The 21,613-nt window shown below is 51.6% G+C and overlaps 8 protein-coding genes across 8 annotated transcripts; 3 read left to right on the plus strand and 5 right to left on the minus strand.

The window, feature by feature from the left end:
• Positions 1 to 252: 252 nt before the first annotated feature.
• AKAW2_20116S (uncharacterized protein) lies at positions 253 to 1,426 on the plus strand (the record flags this gene model as incomplete). The annotated part of the gene is made up of 2 exons (XM_041684794.1): positions 253 to 919; positions 999 to 1,426. 2 exons carry the CDS (start codon positions 253 to 255, stop codon positions 1,424 to 1,426), a joined length of 1,095 nt encoding a protein of 364 aa, XP_041538942.1.
• Positions 1,427 to 1,563: 137 nt separating this feature from the next.
• Positions 1,564 to 2,615, minus strand: DHG2 (SDR family NAD(P)-dependent oxidoreductase; the record flags this gene model as incomplete). Its single annotated transcript, XM_041684795.1, has 3 exons — positions 1,564 to 2,086; positions 2,188 to 2,474; positions 2,547 to 2,615. The coding sequence occupies 3 exons, from the start codon at positions 2,613 to 2,615 to the stop codon at positions 1,564 to 1,566; spliced, it is 879 nt and encodes a 292-aa protein (XP_041538943.1).
• Positions 2,616 to 3,057: 442 nt separating this feature from the next.
• On the minus strand, positions 3,058 to 4,456 carry AKAW2_20118A (L-rhamnonate dehydratase; the record flags this gene model as incomplete). Its single annotated transcript, XM_041684796.1, has 3 exons — positions 3,058 to 4,025; positions 4,087 to 4,309; positions 4,370 to 4,456. 3 exons carry the CDS (start codon positions 4,454 to 4,456, stop codon positions 3,058 to 3,060), a joined length of 1,278 nt encoding a protein of 425 aa, XP_041538944.1.
• Positions 4,457 to 5,106: 650 nt separating this feature from the next.
• AKAW2_20119S (putative C6 transcription factor) lies at positions 5,107 to 7,958 on the plus strand (the record flags this gene model as incomplete). Its single annotated transcript, XM_041684797.1, has 5 exons — positions 5,107 to 5,294; positions 5,429 to 5,463; positions 5,543 to 5,659; positions 5,716 to 7,084; positions 7,160 to 7,958. 5 exons carry the CDS (start codon positions 5,107 to 5,109, stop codon positions 7,956 to 7,958), a joined length of 2,508 nt encoding a protein of 835 aa, XP_041538945.1.
• A 1,094-nt stretch (positions 7,959 to 9,052) lies between these two features.
• SPS1 (putative Ste20-like serine/threonine protein kinase) lies at positions 9,053 to 11,475 on the minus strand (the record flags this gene model as incomplete). The annotated part of the gene is made up of 2 exons (XM_041684798.1): positions 9,053 to 10,704; positions 10,764 to 11,475. 2 exons carry the CDS (start codon positions 11,473 to 11,475, stop codon positions 9,053 to 9,055), a joined length of 2,364 nt encoding a protein of 787 aa, XP_041538946.1.
• Positions 11,476 to 12,626: 1,151 nt separating this feature from the next.
• Positions 12,627 to 14,235, minus strand: AKAW2_20121A (DNA-protein crosslink repair co-factor UBX5; the record flags this gene model as incomplete). Its single annotated transcript, XM_041684799.1, has 2 exons — positions 12,627 to 13,690; positions 13,758 to 14,235. The coding sequence occupies 2 exons, from the start codon at positions 14,233 to 14,235 to the stop codon at positions 12,627 to 12,629; spliced, it is 1,542 nt and encodes a 513-aa protein (XP_041538947.1).
• Positions 14,236 to 15,004: 769 nt separating this feature from the next.
• On the plus strand, positions 15,005 to 17,035 carry CDC6 (AAA family ATPase CDC6; the record flags this gene model as incomplete). The annotated part of the gene is made up of 3 exons (XM_041684800.1): positions 15,005 to 15,056; positions 15,130 to 15,390; positions 15,441 to 17,035. 3 exons carry the CDS (start codon positions 15,005 to 15,007, stop codon positions 17,033 to 17,035), a joined length of 1,908 nt encoding a protein of 635 aa, XP_041538948.1.
• A 990-nt stretch (positions 17,036 to 18,025) lies between these two features.
• AKAW2_20123A (GTPase-activating protein RGD2) lies at positions 18,026 to 20,900 on the minus strand (the record flags this gene model as incomplete). Its single annotated transcript, XM_041684801.1, has 5 exons — positions 18,026 to 19,011; positions 19,065 to 19,250; positions 19,304 to 19,399; positions 19,457 to 20,600; positions 20,670 to 20,900. 5 exons carry the CDS (start codon positions 20,898 to 20,900, stop codon positions 18,026 to 18,028), a joined length of 2,643 nt encoding a protein of 880 aa, XP_041538949.1.
• Positions 20,901 to 21,613: the final 713 nt, after the last annotated feature.

The following is a 21,613-nucleotide window of genomic DNA, read 5'->3' on the forward strand; positions in this document are numbered from 1 at the left end:
ATTGCATGATGTTCACGAGAGTCTGAATCACTAGTTCCCCTCTTTCGATAGCTGCTCTACTCACCTTGTATTCTAATCAACAAGACTCTTCTTCAATCCTGTAGTCTTCACACTATCTTCCCTCTCTTCAATCATCCCAAGCAGCACTCAACCCCGCATTCCCGGGAAGATCACCACTTCAACCCCTCACAAGTACATCGACACGAACACGAACACATAGACAAAAAAGACAAAAGTACTACATCCACAACAATGCCAACCCCAATCATCGACTCCCATATCCACCTCTTCCCAGCATCCCATCTCCCCACGCTGGCCTGGTACACCCCCTCCAGCCCACTCGGTTCCCAGCACTCCATCGACGAATACCGCCTCGCAACCGCCTCCACTCCCACATCCCCGGAAGAAACAAATTCACACTACCTCCGTGGCTTCATCTTCCTCGAAACCGACCGTATCTCCTCAATTGAAGAGTCAGACCCAACCCGCGGCTGGGGCCACGCCCTCGACGAAGTCTCCTTCCTCACCCGGATCATCACCGGAGATCCTATCCCAGGGGAAGGCCACAAAGATGTAGATCGCCATCTCTGTCTAGGTATGATACCCTGGGCGCCTGTACCTGGGGGTCCTGCTGCGCTAGAGAAGTACATCTCCCTCGTGAGGGAGAGGACTCGCACGGAAGAAGTATTCAAGAAGGTTCGCGGAGTGCGGTACCTCGTTCAGGATAAGCCGAGCGGAGTCATGCTAAAGCCCGAATTCATTGATGGGCTGAGGTGGCTAGGGAGGCAGCAGTTGGCGTTTGATCTGGGGGTGGATGCGCGTCAAGGTGGGATGTGGCAGTTGAGGGAGGCGGCGGAGATGATGAATACGGTTTATCGGGGGGTGGACGAGAAGAAGGATAGGGTTAGGATTGTTATTAGTATGTTTGTTCCTTATTTCCCCATCAGAGTTTCTGCTCCTCTCTCTTTGGGGAGGTTTGGGCTAACGAGTATCTGCAGACCACCTGTGCAAGCCGAACCTGCGTCTGCCGTACACCTCGCCCGACTCGATCGCTACGCATCCGGATTTCCTGGAATGGAGCTCCCTCATCACAGCCATGGCACAGCATCCAACGGCGTACATGAAGCTTTCCGGTGGATTCTCGGAGCTTCCCCCGCTCACGGCGGATTCGGAGCCGGATATTGCTTCTCTAGTCGACCAGGTCCAGCTGTGGACGGATGTGGTCTTTGATGCGTTCGGGCCGGAGCGAGTCATGTTTGGGTCTGACTGGCCTGTGTGTAATGTGGGCGGAGGCGGTAGTGCAGTCGCCTGGAGACGGTGGAGGAGTGTGGTAGAGGGTATTCTGGAGAAGAGGGGCTTGTCGCAGGAACAAAAGGAGGGTGTATGGGGTGGTGTTGCCATCAAGGCATATGGGATTGAACTCTAAGTTAATACGTAGTATTCAAATCATATATTGAAGGCATGTATGTATGTATGCATGTATGTATGTACACCGATTTCCATGAGGAAGTATATCCACAATAAAGACAACATCGTCACATCATATCATTATCTACTGAAGATTCACAAAAGCACCCCCATCCACCAATATCTGCGCTCCAGTCTATCCATCCACATTAGCACACCCTTCCCACAAACATAGAACAAGAGGGGAATAATAATACTCACCACATAACCACTCAACTCCTCACTCGCCAAAAACACCGCCGGTCCCGCCAAATCCGGCGGCTGGCCCAACCTTCCCAACGGAATCCTCCCCTCCATATACGACCTCTTCACCGGATCACTCATATCCTCATCATTCAACTGAGTCCGGATCGTCCCCGGCAACAGCGCATTACATCTGATGCCATACTTGCCCAACGCAACCGCACACGACTGCATAAGACTAAGCACGCCCGCCTTCGTAGGCGTATAATGCGTCTGCTGTCCACCCCCAACAAGCGCAGAGATAGAACTAATCCCAATAATGGAACCCCCCGGTGGCGATTGAGCTAGTGCCATTTGTCGTGCTGCTGCTTGCGTTGCCCAGAATGCGCCGCTCAGGTTGGTGTTGATTGTGTGGCCGAGGAGTGGGGGGTCGACTCTATACCGTTGGTGACATGTGGTATTTAGTATTGGTTCTTTTCAGGGTGTAGAAAGATAAGGGAAAATATTTGTGAATGGGATTGGGGGGGGGCAACGTACTCGAGAAACTCCTCAAACTTGCACACTCCCGCATTACTCACAAACACGTCGAGTCGGCCAAAGGCTTCCACGGCTTTGGATACGAAGTCCCGCCCCGTCTCGGGCTGTGTTACGTCCCCTGCGACCAGGATGAATCTGCTGCTCTGCTCGCTGTCGCTGTGGCTGTTGGATCGGATAATTTCAGATACGTCTTTGCGCATTGCTTCGATGAGGGGCTCTTCTTTGGGTCCGCCGAGGTGGTTTACGGCTACTTTGGCGCCGTGGCGAAGGTATTCGAGGGCGATGGCCTAGAGAGAAGAGAATGTTAGGCTGGCCTGGTATATTCAAATGAGTTCTGTTTTTTTGTTGCTGTGTCTTACCCTGCCAATACCGGTTAAACCGCCTGTAATGGCGGCGACTTTGCCGACTAGGATTTGGGGGAGGGGCATTGTGGTGGTGGTTGCTTCTGGTGATGGTCGATTGGGGTTTCTTTGAAGGGAATTGAAGTGAACAGAGGGATAATGCGAGCTTATAGTCCTGGATTGAGTGCTCGTCTTGTGCTGGTATTTCTGGTCAACCCCGCCGGGGAGATTCAGCATAACCAAAGAAGTAAATCTACGTTCGAATAAGTGGAGTCGGTCTCGGGCCTCTCGTGGCATTGTTACCCCGAGACCACCCCCACATTCGGCATTTACCCCACATTGGAGGATTGCTCGCAAGTCTTGTTGAGGATTGTTCCATTGCCCCTATCTATTGTTCTGTAAAAGAAAATTTGAAACAAAGGTAAAGCATGTATACATGTATAAGAAATGCTAATCTCGTCACAGGTTGAAAATATGCCATCAAGCATCTTGTAGAAGCCGTAATCTAGAGATCTCGTAAAAACCCTGCTTAAGCAGTGCCGTTAGGTTCCTGCTGGCTCTCAGCTGGGGCAGCCAGTGCCTTCTGAGGCGCAGGAGTGAGAATGGAGGCTGCTGGGATAAGAGGCGCAGCAGGGTTCAGCTCGAGGCCGAAGCCCGGCTTGTCCAGGATTGAAACATCCAGGTATCCCTTGGTAGGAATCGGCTCGTTGAGGAAGAGATTTCCGAAGACGGGCTCAACAGTGTGTCCATCTGCAGAGTTGGCGAGGTATTCTTGGAAGGGCGTGTTGGGTTGCGAAACCACAAAGTGGTAGGAGTAAGGTCCAGATGCGTGAGGAACGACTGGGAGGTCGTAGGCACTGGCAAGGGCGGAGACCTTGAGCAACTCCGTCATACCACCAACCCACATGACGTCGGGCTGCAGAATGTCCAAGTTGCGGCCCTCAACGAGTTTCCGAAAACCGTACCGGGAGTACTCGTGCTCACCGGTGGTGAATTTGACAGTGGGGTGGGCTCTCTTCAGAAGTGCATGACCGTCAAAGTCATCCGGAGTCAAGCATTCCTCCCACCAGTCAATGTTGATTCCTTCCGCCTCGCAACGCTTGACAAGCTCAATTGTGTAGGGAACGTTCAGGGACATGTAGCAGTCGACACGCAGAGGGAAGTTGGGACCGACTGATTCCCGCTGCTTACGGAGGTACTCGACGTTCTTCAACAGTCCTTCTGTACCCTCGTCAGGGCCATGGGGAAGAGCGACCTTGGCTCCGGAGAAACCCATGGCCTTGGCCGAAGCGGGCTGAGGTCCAGTGCAGTAGAAGTCCAGACGCGAACGAGTAGCGCCGCCAATGAGCTTGTAGACGGGTTCGTTGCGAATCTTACCCAGAAGATCCCAGATAGCCAAGTCAATCACCGAGATGACGGCAACAGGGAGACCTTTTCTGCCATAGAACATCGATCCCCGGTACATCTTCTCGAACAGGTCATTGGTATCTCTGGGGTCTATAGAGGGGATACATATTAGCCTGGCTCATCCATGGGAGACGATATTGATGGCCCGTACCTGCACCGAGCAAAAAGCGCTCAAAATGTTGGTGAACAAGCCAGCAAGCCGGAGGTCCACCGAATCCCGTGGCAAATCCCTTGGTCCCATCGGTAGCTTCGATCTCGACGCAGAAAGAGCCCAGGACGTTGATACCCCATGATGTGCGAGAGCCGCGGTATTGTGCCCAGCGAGTCATCGGGGTGGAGATGTTGCTGTCAATCAACCAGTGACCTCCTTTGACCTGTTGAGTTGAAGAAGATTAGCGGTCTGCAAATAATTTTCCCGGCACTGCTGAGCATACATTGTGGTAATCACCTCCCGATCCCACACCATCAATGATGAAGGTGCGGATCTCTTTGATGCGGGGAAATTGGCCGGTAGAGCCCATATTGGCAGTACTTTAGCGGATAGGGTATGAAGAATATCACAAAGTTTAGAGGATGAGAAGCAAAAGAAGAAGAAGAAAAGAGAAAGCGATAAACTTTTTTTCCCAGGGAAATTGGAGCATATTTGAAAGCATACGAGCAACTCCGCGTCGAGGGGCATCCGGCACACTTTCCCCTCGGCTGGTGATGCCTCGGGGCAATGCTACCCCGAGAAGGTCTCCAACCTGCGCCGCCAACAAAAATCACAGGAATGAAGGGAAAGTCTTGGTCGGAAAACGATGGGCGGGTGAACGGACCCTAAGGGGCGCCACATTTCAGGTCATTCCTAGGGCAAAGTGTTTCCCCAGACCAGAGAGTTCTTCACAAACGGCAGAATAGATGTGGAGGTCCATTTGCGGGGGTCCGCGTGCCTTTTCTTGGCTCAGGCAATGCCAGCCCGAACGCTCTCTTTGTCTCTTTCATTCCTTCCTATTCTTCTCCTTTGCTTCTGTGTCGCTTTCGTTCGCTTCGCACAATCCTTGAAGCTAGCAGTCGATTCGGTCTAATATCACCGATTTCCGCCCCTCCTGCCAGGATGCTTCGTTGCTGCTGATCGAATTACTGTGGCTGGACCTGTCTATCTCCCGACAAACCCCGGACTCGCTAAAGTACCATGCCGAACGCTGCTGCAGCTGTCTCTGTTCGACAGACTCCACCACCATCCCGACTTACTGGCGATCTGGATCGGGATCACAGCGGGGATGAATCTTGGTCCGCTGCCGATAGCGAGAATGACCGTGTTGTGCAGAACGGGTCGAGCGTCCCTCGTGCGCTGAAACGTAAACGACCCCTCACAGTGTCGTACGTACCGTCCCATCCTGCTTCGAACCATTGAAAGCATAGATCCCCTTTTATCACACTCCAATCCTTGGAATATATATTCCGAGAGAGCTGTGGCTGGTGCCATTCATCGGACATCTCACTAACCGACTAAGGTGCGAGCTATGTAAGCAAAGGAAAGTCAAGTGTGGTAGGTATGCCCTGCCCATGCGGTGGCTTCCCCTCATCTTCAATCCTTGCTCCATATGGGTACAGGCTAACATGCACAGATCGGGCGCAGCCTAGCTGTGGGTGGTGCTCTCGCAACGGCCAATTATGCGAATACAAAGAGCGGAAAAAGCCCGGACTACGGGCAGGTTACGGGAAGGAGTTGGAACAAAGGCTAGGTGCGTCGCTAGTCTCTGGCAGGTCCATCTGAAGCTTCCACTCACTAGGCATGCAGATCGGTTAGAAGAGGTTATTCAGACGCAGGCTCGCCTAATCGAGACGCATATTATCCAGGGCCAGCCGACTAGGAGCCATGATATCTCCCACCAAGGACCCTTCTCATACAGTTCTCCATCAGAGACAGCTCAGGGCCCCAGTCCCAATAACGCATTCTATTTCCATGATCCACCATCTATCGTGCCCCAACCGCGTCAGTCTGAACCATCCATCACCAGTCCTTCGGACATATCGGTCAAGAACACCATACAAAATCACCTGGCGAGTGCTATGTCTGCGCCCGTTTCGGTACCACGGTCGACGAATAACGTGTCACAAGCCAACGATTATATGGGAAATGAATCATCGCTAAAGGTTCCGGTCAACCTGTACGCCAACCAGGAACAATTACTTGCGGATCCAGAGCTCGATCTACCCCCGTACGATCTCCTGTATGCGCTGGTGGACCTCTACTTTGAACATATCAATACTTGGTGTCCCATTCTCCATCGTCGTACAACTCTCGACACATTCTTTGGTCCGTCTCCCCTCGAAGATGCGGACAGAACAGTGCTCTATGCTATAGTTGCAACCACTCTTCGTTTCTCAAGCGACAGTCGGCTCAACGAACAAAACCGCAAACGATACCATGACTCCTCCAAACAGAAAGTTCTGCTCTATGGGTTAGAGAACTCATCAGTCAAGGCTCTCCAGGCCTTGGTAATCCTGGCCTTGGATTTGGTGGGGTCCTCCAACGGCCCTCCTGGATGGAAACTGCTCGCACTGATTACACGATCGGTGGTGCAGCTCGGATTGGCCGTGGAAGCTAAATCTTCACTCATTGCTCCCAGTTACCCGTCCATCTATACGCTCAGGGCGGTAACGCTCCCGGAGCCCGAATCCTGGATCGAAGATGAGAGCAGACGGAGGCTCTTCTGGATGGTGTATTTCCTGGACCGATATTCTACCATTGCAACCGCCTTTGATTTCGCCCTAGATGATAAGGACATTGACCGGAAACTACCATGCAAAGACGAATATTTTATCAAGAACCAGCCTGTGGAGACAAGATGGTTCCAACGCTCAAGTGATCGTGCTGACTACGTGACTCGTGCCGAAAACGTCGGCAGCTTTGGACTCTATGTCGAAGTATTAGGCATCCTCTCGCGGATCCATGCTTTCTTGAAGCGACCTGTCGATATAGGAGCTTTGTCGGATGTCGAAGAGTGGCAGACCACATACCGCAAGCTAGACAGCGAGTTAACGTCCTGGGAGTTCGGCCTCCCAGCCGAATATGCCTACGAGAACTCCTCCCGTTTGTTCAATGGATCCAAGTTTACCAAGGGGATCCATTGTGACTGGGTTCAGCTCCATGCCACTTACCAAACGTGAGATATTCCTACCACCTCGATCACAAGCAATCGCATCAAGAGCTACTCGAGCCTAACATTCATACCATATAGTGCGGTTATCCGGCTCCATTCATCAGCAGCATACCCCACCACGCGATCACCAATCTTCACCCCCTCATACAGCGCAAGCCAGCGATGCCTGCTTGCAGTGGACAACATCCTCTCTGTGACCCGCTTCGTCGTCGACAACAACATGCTCGACAAACTAGGCCCCCCATTCGCCTTCACACTCTGGGTATCCGCCCGGCTCCTCCTCGTCCACGGGTCAACAATAGCCCACACCGTCAGCCCCGACATCCTCTTCTTCGTCGACACCCTAGCCCAGATGGGCAAACACTGGAAAGTGGCAGAGCGCTACAGCTCAATTCTGCAGCGCGTTCTCGACGAATACGGCGAATACCAACAATCCGGAGTCTCCGACTCGGAACGAGCCACTCCATCCACCGTAAAGATCCTAGCAGACATGCGCCGCTGTGCATTCGACCTCGACTTCCTCATCTCCCGCCAACCCCGCACCTCTCCAGCCGGCAGCCAGCCCTCCACATCACCAGCAGCAGTCAGGAATCCAGCCCCTAACGAGCTCGAATACCTAGACGTCTTCGGCTTCTTCAACGTCCCCCGTGTTCCTGCTGCCCGGGCGACGGATATCCTCAGCCTGGATATCGGCGACCCAGTGAACAACCCCATGTCAGTCAACGGCTTGACCGGGACAGGTGGCGGCGGCGGCAGCAGCAGCAGTAATACCAATCACGTCGTCGATGGCTCGCATTCTAACGCCAATGAATTCAATATCACGAATTATCTGATCCCCACCCCAGAAAGTGACTGGCTTTTCCGTCCGAGTGGATGAATGCTCATGAAGACCGGTCTTTATGCCTGTCTATGTCAGTCAAAGGGTTGCTAGTGGAATGATTTCAGAAGCCATGCTGCAGAACGATGGAGTTTGTGTGACTCCTGTTGGTTAGGTCAGCTGCCTCAGCAGCTAGAAATGGCGTTGAGATGCCACCCGGTCCTAGTGCGTGGTCTGAAACTATTGTGTCAGACTATGATACCGGCGGGCTTGATGTATAGTATCCAATAACCCCGTGTTAATTTACGTCATTGATTATGAATGATGAGTTTCACGATGTAATGCGATCATGACAATGAATGCATCACCTGGATGTCTGTAGTTTTCATTCTTCGAGTTATCACACACACACACACACACACACACGCACAATACTGAGGTACTCGAGTGTTTCGAGAACAATTGATAGACAAACAAGGAACAATTTACATAACTCCCCGCATCGTTCTGATACCATTACAAGTGCAGACAAAGAAAAAAAGTAAAGGAAAGGGAAAAAGAGACGACAAGGAAATCATGAAGGAGAGAAGAGATGAGTCTTGAAAGTAGTGTCATGTCCCAGAGACGTAATGTAACCAGAGGAGGCCAATTTCCAGTAGGCAAGCTCCTGTTCACTAAGTCAAAGATGGTTCCAGCCCAGAAAATTCCAGGATAGCAAGCAATGTGGAGACGAATAAGGTATGAAGGAGGGAATCCAAGTCGAAGAATTCATTTGATGTGCACCCAATCGTGGATAGAGCACCAATAGCAGAGAATGTGCATAATTGGATATGAACGCCACCAATTCTTGTTCTGTTGAATCCGAAAAGGGTGTAAGAGCAGGAAATTTAGCGAGAAAGAAGATGAAGATGGTATGTGAGTCGATCCAAGACACACAAAAACCAAATTGAACTGCATAGCTGCCATGATCGTGAAAATAGGACCCCAATAAGTCCGTAGTGACGAATAATTTGTATTTGCCAGCCTGTTCCAGCTTCGACCCTCTGCAGGTGGGCTGTGCTCGCAGTAAGAAGGGCTGTCATTCTAGTCAGAGTCTCAAGAGGCAAGCCTGGTTAGTTAATCGTGCTATGCTCGAGTTTAAACCAGAGTAACACTTAGGCTCTGCCTGGGTTCGAGTCTGAGTCAGAAGGCTCAACCCGGACAAGGATCTCTTCTAGAAATCCCTCTAAGAATGAGGTAACTTGAGCGCCCATTCCCACAGGTGCCTCGTTGTCCCAGCGTTCAAGCTTCGTGAACATGCCGTAGATATCGCCCACCAGGTTTTCCATCATTCCATGGACATACTCCTCACGTGTTTGATATTCGCTGATATTGCCGCTAGCATCCCTCGTCGTGTTAGGTGAAATGAGCTCCAGACGCCGCGTCCGGCGACGAATGGCTGCTTTGAGAGCAGGTAGTATCACACTATTTAGAGCTGTAATCTCGTTGGAAGGGGGCATCTGGGCCTGACCCTGAATGGCCTCCCGCTCCCGTACTCGCTCATCAAGGGCCCCATCGGTTGTGGTATTGAGCTGGAGAGGGTCGGGCCTCATGGAAGTAGGCCGAGGACCATGTGGCAACGCTTGCTGCGGCCGTGATGGTTGGGATGGCGGTGACATATGCCTTGGTGCTGGGGGAAGCCGTGCGGGTGGTTGTGCGTATGGTGGACGTTGCGAATATGCTTCTTTGGCAGGTCTAACGTTCTGGTTCACAGCATTTGAGGCCGGTGGATCTGGTAGGCGTTGATAGGATGGAACTTCCGGCAGGTGTGACTGCGGAGCCTTTTGGTATCCTTGTAAACCTGGGGGAGCACCACGGGCTTGCGAGAAGGCTGTCGAAGGGCCTGGGGAGCGATCTAGCTGGAGGAAGCTCAGATCTTCAGCCAGAGCTTGTTGTAGAGCTCTATCGTAGTCACTACCAGGACTCCCCTTGGGTTGCCGTGAGACTGGCTGTTGTAGGTGTGAAGGTGTCTGAGGTGTGAAATCTGATGCTTGTTTGATGGGTGAAGGTGGCAAGGGAACCTTGGTGGGCGACAATGGCTTGGGCATAGCACTAGGCATGTTTTTCGTCTGCAGGGGTGTAGAAGGCATATTGCTCTTTGGCCGTAAAATGTCTCGACGGGGCTCGTCTTTCAAGTTCCACTCATTGGATTCATGGCTTCTCGCATTCATGTCCGCTTCTTTCATCGGCTTGAGAGGGGGTGCTCTCCCTGCCGGCCGCACGGTGCCAAAGTCCCATAAATCGTCCTCTTCCTCAGGCGGAGACGTCTTAGGGGGAGGTTCCTGAATGTCTTCATCATCAGCCCCCCTATTGCCGTGAATGGCGTTCCAGCGCTCGTAGCGTTCAATCAGCTCGGTCAGATAGGTTGTCTTCTTTGCCCTCTTGATGAACGGGTGCTCGAGCAGCTCTCTGGCGGACGGCCGTTCCCTGGGATCTCGTCTCAAACAGAGTTCCACAAAGTTTTTGAACGCTTTACTGTAATCGCCTTGCAGAACGGGCGGGGGGTTCTTTGGAATCAAAAATAACACCTTCATGGGATGGATGTCCGAGTAAGGAGGCTCTCCGTTGGCCAATTCAATCGCAGTGATTCCAAGAGACCAGATATCGGCCTTGTAGTCGTACCCAGATTGCTTAATCACCTCCGGGGCCATCCAGAATGGGGTACCCACGAATGTATTCTTCTTAGTCATTGTGGCTGACAGTTGGCTAGAAACTCCGAAATCAGCCAATTTCACTTGGCCGTTCGAGGTAAGCAGAATGTTTGCAGCTGGCGCTGATGTTAGTCTCCAAGATAACGGTGGTATGGCAAGCGAGATCAGGTGGTACCTTTGACATCCCGGTGCAGCTTCTTGTCGCTATGTAGATAGTCCAGCCCTCGGAGTAGCTCTCTTATGATGATCATGATATACTCCTCCGGGATTGTTCCCGGGCGCATAAGATCGGAGCAACTGCCACCGGAACAGAACTCCATGATGATCCACAAACTGGATCCCTTCAAGAAAGAACCATGGTATCGAGTGACATAAGGAGAATTGAGTTCCGACAAGATGGCAATTTCTTGGATAATATCTTCCACCTCATCTTCGGCATTCTCGACGTCGATGATCTTGATAGCAACAGAGGCACCGGTACGCTTATCAACGCTGCGAGTAATAGCAGTGTAAGCCGCCAAGTTCTCAGAATATATTGCGCAATCAGAGCAAGATGAGAGAGGTGCCTGAGCATACATACCCTTTATAGACTCGTCCGAAGCTCCCGCCGCCTGCAACGGTATGACTGAGTTAGGAGAAGCTGATTGCGCGGCAAGATGAATCACACCATGCCCGAGTACGTACCGATGCAGCTCTGCTTCATGTAGATCGTCTCTGGATCCACTAGGCCTTCCATCTTGGCTGTAACTAACCGCCGGCGGAGGAGAAATCAATTGTCTCGCCCGGTTCTGCAACACTGGCAAATGAAAATCAGCGTTCTGCCATATATGAGAAGAGATGATTGTCTGCGGAATGCGAGCACCACATGCGCAGAAGACCGAGAACATATAAGAGATCAGATGATGGGGAGGCAGCTTCGCGCGGGCGGTTGTGGAGGATCAAGGGCGACATACCTATCACCTAAGCTAGGCTAGGAGGTGGAGGTAGGGCTTAGATAGGAAACAAGTAAAGAAAGGAGACATTGAATTTCCGAAATAGATAGATCGGTCAATCAATCAATGAATGCGGTTCAAGGAGAGATGCTAAATAGAATTTCGGGCAAATGCATTGGGAGCAGAAGCTGACGCTCAACTATGATTGTTTTGGGGATGACAACCGACAGATAGCTAGCTGGCTGGAGTGTCTGTGTGTCTCCGAGGGAGGCGGAGGGGGGAAAAGAGGAGGAAGAATGGGTACAGCCACCGATCCTTGCGTGATTTGAAAGGGAAAGAAACAGGGCGCAAGGGCTGAAAAACGGGTAGGCGATATAAGCTAGGCAGATGAGAATAGATGGAAGGAATGGGAGGGAGAGAATTAATTCCCTTGCATGTCAACAACGAGAAATAGAAGAAGAAGAAGCAGAAGCAGAACAAGAAGAACAACAACAACAACAATAACAATGACAATTGGAGACAAGTTGGAACCACGAAACCAGGAACAGGAACCGGCGATTACCAAAAATACCCACCCGAATACCGGCCACTGATTGATTGCTTAATTGGGGAGCAACGCGGGGTTGTTTCTGGCCGGGCGGTGAGTTGATTTGGTTTCGATAAAACCCCCACCATGTCTTAGCACCTAGTTGAGCAGGCGGTGAAGAGATGAGTTGCCTAGTCTGGTATTGCTTATTGTGGAAGCTGCACAAAGTACGGAACTGCCCTGATGTAGAAAGGGATATCAAGGGTAAAATGTGTGATTGTTCTCTGATTTCTTTCTCATGAAGCCATTAGATCCATCTCCTCTTTATGCAGACTCGCAAAATATAGAGGACAATTACTAGTCAAAGCATGACCCGATCTACATAATTGGAAAGAACCACTCAGTAGTCCTGATGTCGGTGCTTGGCTTCCAGAGGGATGCTCATCCGTGTTAAACAAAGGCATCCATCCCCAGAGCAGCAAGTTGGACCGAAGAGCAACAGGCACCAGTCCTGACAGCTCCTTAAGCCCCCGTCCTGGACCTTCCGAGTCTCTCCTCAAGTGCCATGTCCCAATGCAGTCTATTCCTCGACATACCCTATCATGACTGTACCATTTTTCAGTCCAGCATCGGCGACGGTCTGATCCAGCGAGTCAATAAGATTGCGGCCCATGGCATTCAGCTCAAACTCCACACCGGCTTTATCCTCCAAGGGCGGATCAGCCTTGAGCCATTCGTAGATCCGCTGGACAGGATCCGTCAAAGCAAAACGTCGAATCACTCGCCCCGATGGGTGTCGGAACTGGATGCGCGTGGTTGTGGCAGGATCGGCGGGGGGCTCTGTGTGGGGTCGATTGTCCGGGATGGACAAGAAGACGCTCTGTTCAGGTTGTTCGGCCTCTTCCATCCCAACGTCTTCAGCCCGTCCCTTGCCCTTCACATCATCAGTGCTGCGTGTGAGATCGTCGGGGTCCTCCACCTTCGGACCTTGCGACGCCTCATCCCCTAGGCTGTTTCTCATTGCCATCTCCATCATCTCTTCTTCAGTCATTGCATCGATACTCTTTTCCTTCTTCTCCGGCTTCCTCTTCGCCACGGGATTTCTCACGTTGTGCTTCAGACTGTATCTGTCGAGGAACTCGTGGACTTGCATCAAAAAGTCCGACGCCTTGATCACGGGAGGCCCCGACCAGACCTTCATCTGTTCTCCAGTCCGGGGGTCGACAATCGCGATGTGGGGATAATTATCTGAGACGTCGCTGGCCTGAAAGTAGTACTGCAGATACGGTCCCGCGCGAGGGTCGTCCTTGGAATATTGCATGAAGATAAAATGCTCCTTAACGGTGTCTCTCACGCCCGCATCCTTCCAGAGGTCTCTGTTCAGTACCTGGCAATCAAAGACCGAAGGGTCCTGGATATTGACCATCAACCACTTCTCATTGTCACGACCTTCCTGACGAGCGACATCCCACGGAAGCCTGGACATGATCTCGAAAGGCGGGCGGTACATCTCAGCTAACATATTAGACTTATTCGAGGCCTCGGAAGCTCCTCCAGTCGCTGCAGCCAACCGTTCACGTTCCGAGGTGTCGTCCTCTCCAGACCATATCGACGTGTCTCGCTGGTTGAAGATGCCCGGCCGGTCTAAGGAGAAGCAAAGTTAGCCGTGCATTTGGAGAAATAGTGATGGAAGGCAGGGTGAAGTGCTAACTGTTTCGCTGTTGGCGCGCGCGCAGTTGACCCAATATGCTGGCATGCATATCGCCATCGTCAAAGTCCGCTTCAGGCCCCACCAAGGTTTCTGTTGTACGGGCCATCGGCGCACGCACGTTCTCTTCGGCATCTCCTCCGCCGTACATCTCTTCTTGGAGGCGACGGGCCATGGCGGCATCGTCTTCGAACATAGCGCCGTGGTTCCGAGGCGCAGAGCGAGACTCATCTATTGTGACGTCGTCATCGGAGTCGATATTGACCACCCCGGACTCGTTTCCATAGCCGCCAGCATGAGAAGCTTGCTGCGGCGTGGAGGCAGACGGTAAGGGATCATCAGTCAGTGGCGCACCGCCATTCTCGAAGAAAAGCTGTACAGCCTGTTCGATGTTGAAATCAGTCAGCTGCAGATATTGGGTAGCCAGCTCTGGCTTTGAGCCGGTGATTTCAGTGAACTGCGCTACCACGTCGCCTTCCATGGCGGGCGCACAGCACTGGTATTAATATAAGAAAGAGGCGAAGAAGGAAGGATGAAGGGAATCAAGAGATCGTCGCGATGGGAGGAGGGTGTATGCAGCAGGAATCCCAACAGAAAGGTCGAAGGCAGGCAATGTGATGCAAACAGCTGCAAACAGCAATGTCAGTGCTAGGCGGTGATCAACGAAGATGGAGGAATGAAGTTGAAAGAAATTCGAGATAAATGCATATAAAGATAAAGACAATAGAGAGGAGATACTTGAGGAGACTCCGCAGTAGTGAACCAGGAGATTGTACAAGGGAATGCAGCACAAACAACCAGGATGCGCGGCGGTAATAGTTTAGGTACTATCCGTCAGGTAGAGTTGGTGACGCACTTCACAGCATCCGATGAGCAGGCGGATTATCACGCGGTCCGATCCTGTGGCTGCCACGCCTGAGAAGTCAGGCAGGACCTGGCAGCTGAGTAGAACCCCGCGGGAAGAAACGTGACTGGTAGCCGAAGCGCGTCAGCCTCGCATCCAGTCACGTGATAAGAGCAAGCTACGCGTAGTAACACGCGCACCTTAACTCGACGCGTCTTGTTAATTATGCCTCCTTGGGAAAATTGTGGTGGATAGCAGTACCTCCACTCCAAATACTACTTTACTACTACTACAGTATTTTCTCTAACACCCACCCGCTCCTTCCCTTTCATCATCGATCATCTATCTCCTTCTCATCTTATTTACCTCGGTTGCTCTTGCCAATTACCATTGAATCTATCATATCATGGCTGCTTCGGTCCTCGGTAAGCGCCAGCGAGGTGCTATCGAACCGGAAGGTACGACCTCCATATCCCTCAGTTCCTCCGTAATTTCTTTTAGATCATTTTAACTGACATTCCTTTGTATTAGTACCATCATTACCCGTGCGTCGAGCAAGCAGGCGCCGGACACAACAACCTCACGTCCGTCAAGAAAGCGAGCCCCCTGCACCCCAACCGCGCCAACTTCGGTCACGGACGAGAAACGGCAATGGCGCCGCTATTCAAGAAGAGCCTCAGGAAGAATCAAAGAATGATTCGGTCGATAGTGGACAGACAAGGCGTACTGTGCAGGTTGGCAAGGCGGCCATATCACCTGTTAAGCGCAGCCATGCTACAGATCCGGTCAATGGTAGGGTTTCTCCCTCGATCTCCCTGTTCAAATAGAACTAATCCATCTAGACGAAAACTCGACACCAGTTGAGTTCAAGACACCTTCGAAGTCCAGATTTCGCGATGCACTCGATTCACCTCCTCCGACAACACCGAAACACCGAGTCCTGATTGGCGGGAAATCTATGACTCCACGCACACCTCGACATATATCGACGCCAACCACCACGCAGACTATATATTCCGAAGCAAGGCAGATGTTTGCGCGGGGTGCAACTTCAACTCGGATAGTAGGTCGGGATACCGAACGGGAGAAATTGACCTCGTTCATACAAGATGGTGTTGATTCGCGCAAAGGTGGTTGCTTGTATGTCAGTGGTCCCCCGGGTACTGGAAAGAGTGCCTTGGTTCAGGAAGTGTGTCACGACATGGACTTGAAGTCTCTCAAAATCGCACACCTCAATTGCGCAAGTATGCGGGGTGCTCGTGACGTCTACAGCAGGCTTATCGGCGATCTCTGCAACGACCATGACGTCTTCAAGAAGACCGAAGCAGATCGGCTACGACTGATGTTTACATCCGAAGAGGAAGATGATATTTATTTGGTTACTCTGGACGAGATCGATCATCTCCTCACCGCGGATTCCGGTATCCTCCAGTCCTTGTTTGAGTGGTCGTTGCAGGAAAAGTCTAGACTCTTGCTCATCGGCATTGCCAATGCGCTAGACTTGACTGATAGATCACTCCCACAATTGAAGGCCAAGAACTTGAAGCCTCGCTTGCTTCCCTTCTTGCCTTACAATGCTGGCCAGATTGCCAGCGTAATCACAAATCGTCTTCGCTCTTTACTTCCTGAAGGTCAAACGGTGGAGCCCAATTTCGTTCCCTTTGTCCAACCAGCAGCTATTCAACTGTGCTCGAAGAAGGTGGCATCGCAGACTGGCGATCTACGGAAGGCATTCGAACTGGTCAAGCGTGCCATCGATCTTATTGAGCAAGAAGCACTCAAAAAGCTCGAGGCACAGAATGCCAACCCCGAGAGTCCTACCAAAACAATCCTTGTCGAGAACAACAATCTTTCCTCATCCTCAAAGTCATCTTCACCCAAACAGACTCCTACTTTATCTTACACTGCTATCACAGCGCCTCGAGCCAGCATTGCGCATGTTGCGCGTATCACTTCGGCGGCATTCGGACAGGGGACTGTCCAGCGACTACAGGGGCTCAACCTTCAGCAGAAGGCAGCCATATGTGCTTTGATCGCCCTGGACCGCAAGCGGCGGCAAGGTGAATTCCCGGGCACACCGTCCAAGACCAAGCATTTGCCGCCGACGATCAAGCAAGTGTACGACACATATTGTACTTTGTGTCGGCAAGACAATATCCTACACCCTCTTACATCTACCGAATTCAAAGACGTGCTCAGCAACCTGGAGACGATGGGCCTTGTAGGTGAATACCAGGGCCGTGGTCGAGGTGGTACAGTCGCCGGCGGATCCGATCTGCGACGCAGTCCTTCCAAGCTCCACGGGCCAATGACACCCAGCAAAGCCTTGGATGAGCAGAGCCTGGTTTGTTTCGTCTCTCAGAAAGAGATCGAGACACAACTTACCGGAGCGGGAGAGGGTATCCTCCGGAGACTGCTTACCGGTCAAGGGCTGTAAACACGTTCCCTCTGTTTCCCATTTCCTGTACAAAACCCCAGCGAGCTTGCACTTTTGAATGTCTTCTGCAGGCAGTTGGTCCATTCTCTCGGCGTTGGATAAAGAGATGCATATGCACATATCCACTTAGCGATGATCCCCACATTGGCATACGGCGTTACATACATACAACTAGTAAATGATAATGACAGCTTTCAACAAACAATTGACTACCATTACACAGGAAGATAAAACAGAAGCAGTAGATTTCAGAACATCATTTTTTCTACGTAATTCTCAAATCAAAACACATTGACTCTGCATGTGAGGTGAAATGATATGATATGATGATGATGCTATACACTGAACTGGACTTGAGAAATCCAAAGCAAATATGAATGATATCGCTTATAGAGAGCAAAAAACAGACCAAGTCAACTTGAATCGATAAGAGGTAAGAAGAAAAAAAAATACAGAATAAACAGCTATGCATACATACATAATGATAACACAAAAGGTAACAGGAGGGACAACAAAGATGTTGGGTATGTGAAGAACATTGAAGGAGAGGCATATAGATATGAATAGATAGATAGGTAGGTAGGTAGATGAATAGCTGATGACAAAAGGTGAAACAGTTCGATAGGACCGCCGCTAATGAAAACACAAAGCACACACATCCTCACACACATACAAGACGCCATTCTCAAGCAATAAGGCCTGCTTTAGGTTGAGATGGTGTCTGTTGTGTTGTGTGGAATGGCTGGTCCAAGGATCAAGGCTCGAATTTTTACGGATGCTAGTCGGTACCATTGGTATTGGTAGGCTCCTTGTCTTGTCTTGTCTTGTCGTGTATTCCCCGGGAAGTTGTGGTAGCAGCGTCATCGTTCGTGTCCTTGAAAGAAAGAGAGGATAAGAATAAGGCAACAAACATTCTTTTATGAGCCTGATTCTGTCTTCTCCTGGTTTGGAGGGAGACAGGTCAAAGGCTTCTATAAGTCATAGACACGTCTAGTCATCGTCCATTGGCTTGTCTTCCAATGTGACGCCTTTCGGCTCGGTTTCGGCTAGACTGCTGCGCTTGCTGTCTGTGCCCTCTGTGCTTGCGACGGCCGGGAAGCTGGAACGGTTTCCGAGACCGGGTTTGCGAGTGTAGGAAACGCTAGACCGGGAGATCGTTGATGAGCGCTTCTCGGTATCTTGGGTGGGAGTTGTGGTTGGGGTCACAGAAGCGTCCGATTCAGGAGCCGGGGGAGGACTGGCACTACCCGATGAGGGGCTTGCGCTGGCCGCAGCGGATACAGGAGATTCGCTCAAGGCGCCGTTGGTGACTGGCTCAGGACCGTTGATGTTCACGCTTGTCATCTGTTCCGCAGCGGTGGGAGATTCGCTTTTGATGGGAACATCCAGGCTGCTGCGAGCGACAGTCCGTCTTTCAGTGGGGCTGGTCACATTGATGGGGAAACGTCTGGTCTCTGAAGCGCCGCTGGAACGGTCACGGCGATGCTTCTGCGGAGGAGCCGGGCTGTTGGCACGGCTGCGGTCGAGGATAGCACGGTTCCGAGCCTCCATTGCGGCCCGGCGGTTGCTCTCATCTGTGCTGATGGCACGAGGACGGTTGGTGGATCCACTGATCCCCAGCGCACTTGACTGGCGTTTCAACTCACCAAAGATGGCGTCCTTGTGAGCAAATAGATCACGGATGAGACGGTAGCTGTGCCGTTCGTTCATCGTAAGGCTGCTTTCTGTGCGAGGACGGAGAATGCAAGGTGACAGGGCCTGGGCAAGTGCAGAGACATAACTTTCATCGGCAGATGTCAGATCAATCAAGCGCGTAAAATGGGTCATAATGGCGTCAAGCGTAGCAATGTTATTCAGACGAAGTTGTCCGAGAGTGCTTTGAAGGACCTTGATGCGGCCCTCTTCGGTCGTCTCATGGGCAGTAGTCGAATAAATCGTCTTCACAATCTCATAAACCTGGGAGGAAACCAAAGAGTCTACGGTAGCTGTTAGACCTGAATCATAAGTAAAGGTTTGAATAAACACGAACCTGGCAGCTCAAGGAGGTACAATTTCAGAACACTCGCGATGATGGGGATTTCATATTTCTCCAGTATCTCGTTATAATCCGCTTTGCTGTTGTTCAATGCGCTACGGAGGTGGTGTGTGGCTGCCAAAGGCACATCGTACAGCCAGATCGCACGTCGTGCCTCGTCACCCTCAAGGTCAGGGTAGCCTTTCCAAGTTAGATTCAAAGCGCTCCAAAGGACCGGGTGAAAGACAACTTACGGTTATCCAGGTAAGTCAGCAGAGTGGTGACCACAATGGGAACGCGCTTGCGGTCGGCTCTGGCTCTCGCTTCGAGGTCAACACCAAAATTTTGATCTGGAGAGTTTTAGCAAACACTGAATCTTCATAATGTCCAGTCGGCAGAGCGCATACCTTCCACAGATCCGTAGTAGTTCTCATACGCCTGCACACGAGGTACGAAACCACCCGTTCGGTAGTTCTCCAGAAGGTAACGGAGATCGCCTAGCGGCTGGATGGTCTCTTGGTACAGCATCATGTGGTCGACAGTGCTTTGCAGGTTGGGAATGACATTGCTGATGGCGCCCGAGAAATCCAGAATCACGGCCTTGATTGCCTTGAGGCGATCAAGCTCACACTGCTCCATGAAGCGCAGATTTTCAACGACCTCTTCCTCGAGCTTGCATCTGATCATGTCCAGCTTGCGCACCGCAGCCTTATACCGCTCATCGGCCTCGCGAGCTTCCCTGCGCAACTTCTCCGCTGGTGTCTCGTTAGGGTACGGGTTGTTGAGAGGGTTCCAGCCGGCCAGCATCTCAGAAACAGAAGACAGCGGAGACTCGCTGCCATCCTCGCTTGTTGCCACAGAGGTTACGCGCATAAGAGGCTTCTTCTTCTCTGGGACACCGGTGATCTGGAACACCTTAGGGCGCCACTGGTAGCGCATCTTGGAGCTGTTCGCGAAGGTGCTGCCCATATTTCCGACCAGACGGAGAAACCCATTGTCCACGAGATCCTGCCCGATTCTCTCCGAATAGGTGATGCTAGTTCCGTTCAGGTGCTTCTGAGTGTATTCCACAATATCCGCACCGGTCGACGTGTTCTGATATGTGCCGATGATCGGCACCTTGACCTCGCCAATCTTGATGTTTTCCAGCATATGTGTCAGAAGCCTCTTCAAATCCTCCGGAGGGTAGATCCGATCGCCAATCTCCACCGGCTCCTCCTCCTCCTGTTCTTCTGGCAGGACAATCTTGGGGGTGGGCTTAATTTTCGGACTTGTTTCGGGGGCCTGGAAAGCGAGTTTGTTCTCTTCCTCGAGGTCTTCAACCACACGGCACTTATTGAAATAATGGCTTCGGAGTTTCTTGACCAGATCCACCTGTTTCGAATGTTCCTTGATTCGAGCCTGGAGATCATCGTGTGAGTTCTGAATTCGAGCCTCATGCTGATCGCACCAACGCCTGAAGGGGCTAACGACTAGCTCCCGGATGTTCGACGCGATCTTCTGGTGGTTCTTGGATGCCTCGACCATCTCAGTGCGAACTCCCTCGTAAGCCTAGACGAAAAGACCTAATATCAGTATCACCTAGATCAGAACTTTCCGTACGAGTAAAAAGGCACCAACCTTTCTCACGCTTGCCCCGTCATCTTTTCCGAACCCCGTTGGCGTGACCCGATCCACGGTCGGCGCAATTTCCCCCAATTTCAGACCGTACTGTTCCTCCGCATCTGCGCGCATAGAAGCAATGGTGATGATCTGCTTGTTCTCGACGGCGCCCTGTTGGAGTTTCCCGTAAAGCACCCCCAGACCGGTGGCGTAGTCGGGGGTCCAGAACGAATCCGCGAAACCAGGCATATTGAAGAAGGAACCAAACAAGCCGACGTCAACGGAAGATTGCTTGGTATCGGCTTGGAGCGATGCGCGACCAAGCTGAGAGCGAGATTGAACCTGAGGAGAAACGGCCGGCGTTCGTCACCGACTCTAGGCGACTAGTGTAAACTTTCCGATGAACCACAGAAAACGCTTATTTGAATGTAATTGCCGGTGAAAGTGCCTGGAAGAAACGGAGAGAAACCAGCTCTGTTTGCAAGCGCCGGATAAATATCCACCTCTGACGGATGCTATAGTGGCACACAACGGCTGCGAGGAGACATAGGCCCGGTGACGGGTATGCGAGGGCGGCTACAGGAGACCAGTGAGGTGGTGAGGAGGAGAGGAGGGGGGTTGAATTGGGTGGAAAGCGTGATAACAAGGGAGGCAGAAGAGTAAAAAGCAACAATAAAGTTGAAGTGACAGAGAGAAGTAGAAGGAATGTTTTAAAAAAGAAAAAGGTGGTCAAATTGCAACGGGGGTGGAAGGTGGAGGAAGAAGTTAGTTTAGTTGCAGTATGAGACACTCAGACGGATGACAACAGGGGAGACTGGATCTTAGGTTCAGGTTGGCCGAGATCTTTTGGAAAGGAAAGGCAAGCAACTTTCCACTTTCTCGCCCGGCTCTTCTTGGGCTTCTCCGTCATGCGTAATTTACGCCTTACCGACCTGAAACTAGACCGTTGGCGCCTCAGCCAT

This window comes from Aspergillus luchuensis, chromosome 2 (assembly GCF_016861625.1).
Source record: "Aspergillus luchuensis IFO 4308 DNA, chromosome 2, nearly complete sequence".
Taxonomy (NCBI): domain Eukaryota; kingdom Fungi; phylum Ascomycota; class Eurotiomycetes; order Eurotiales; family Aspergillaceae; genus Aspergillus; species Aspergillus luchuensis.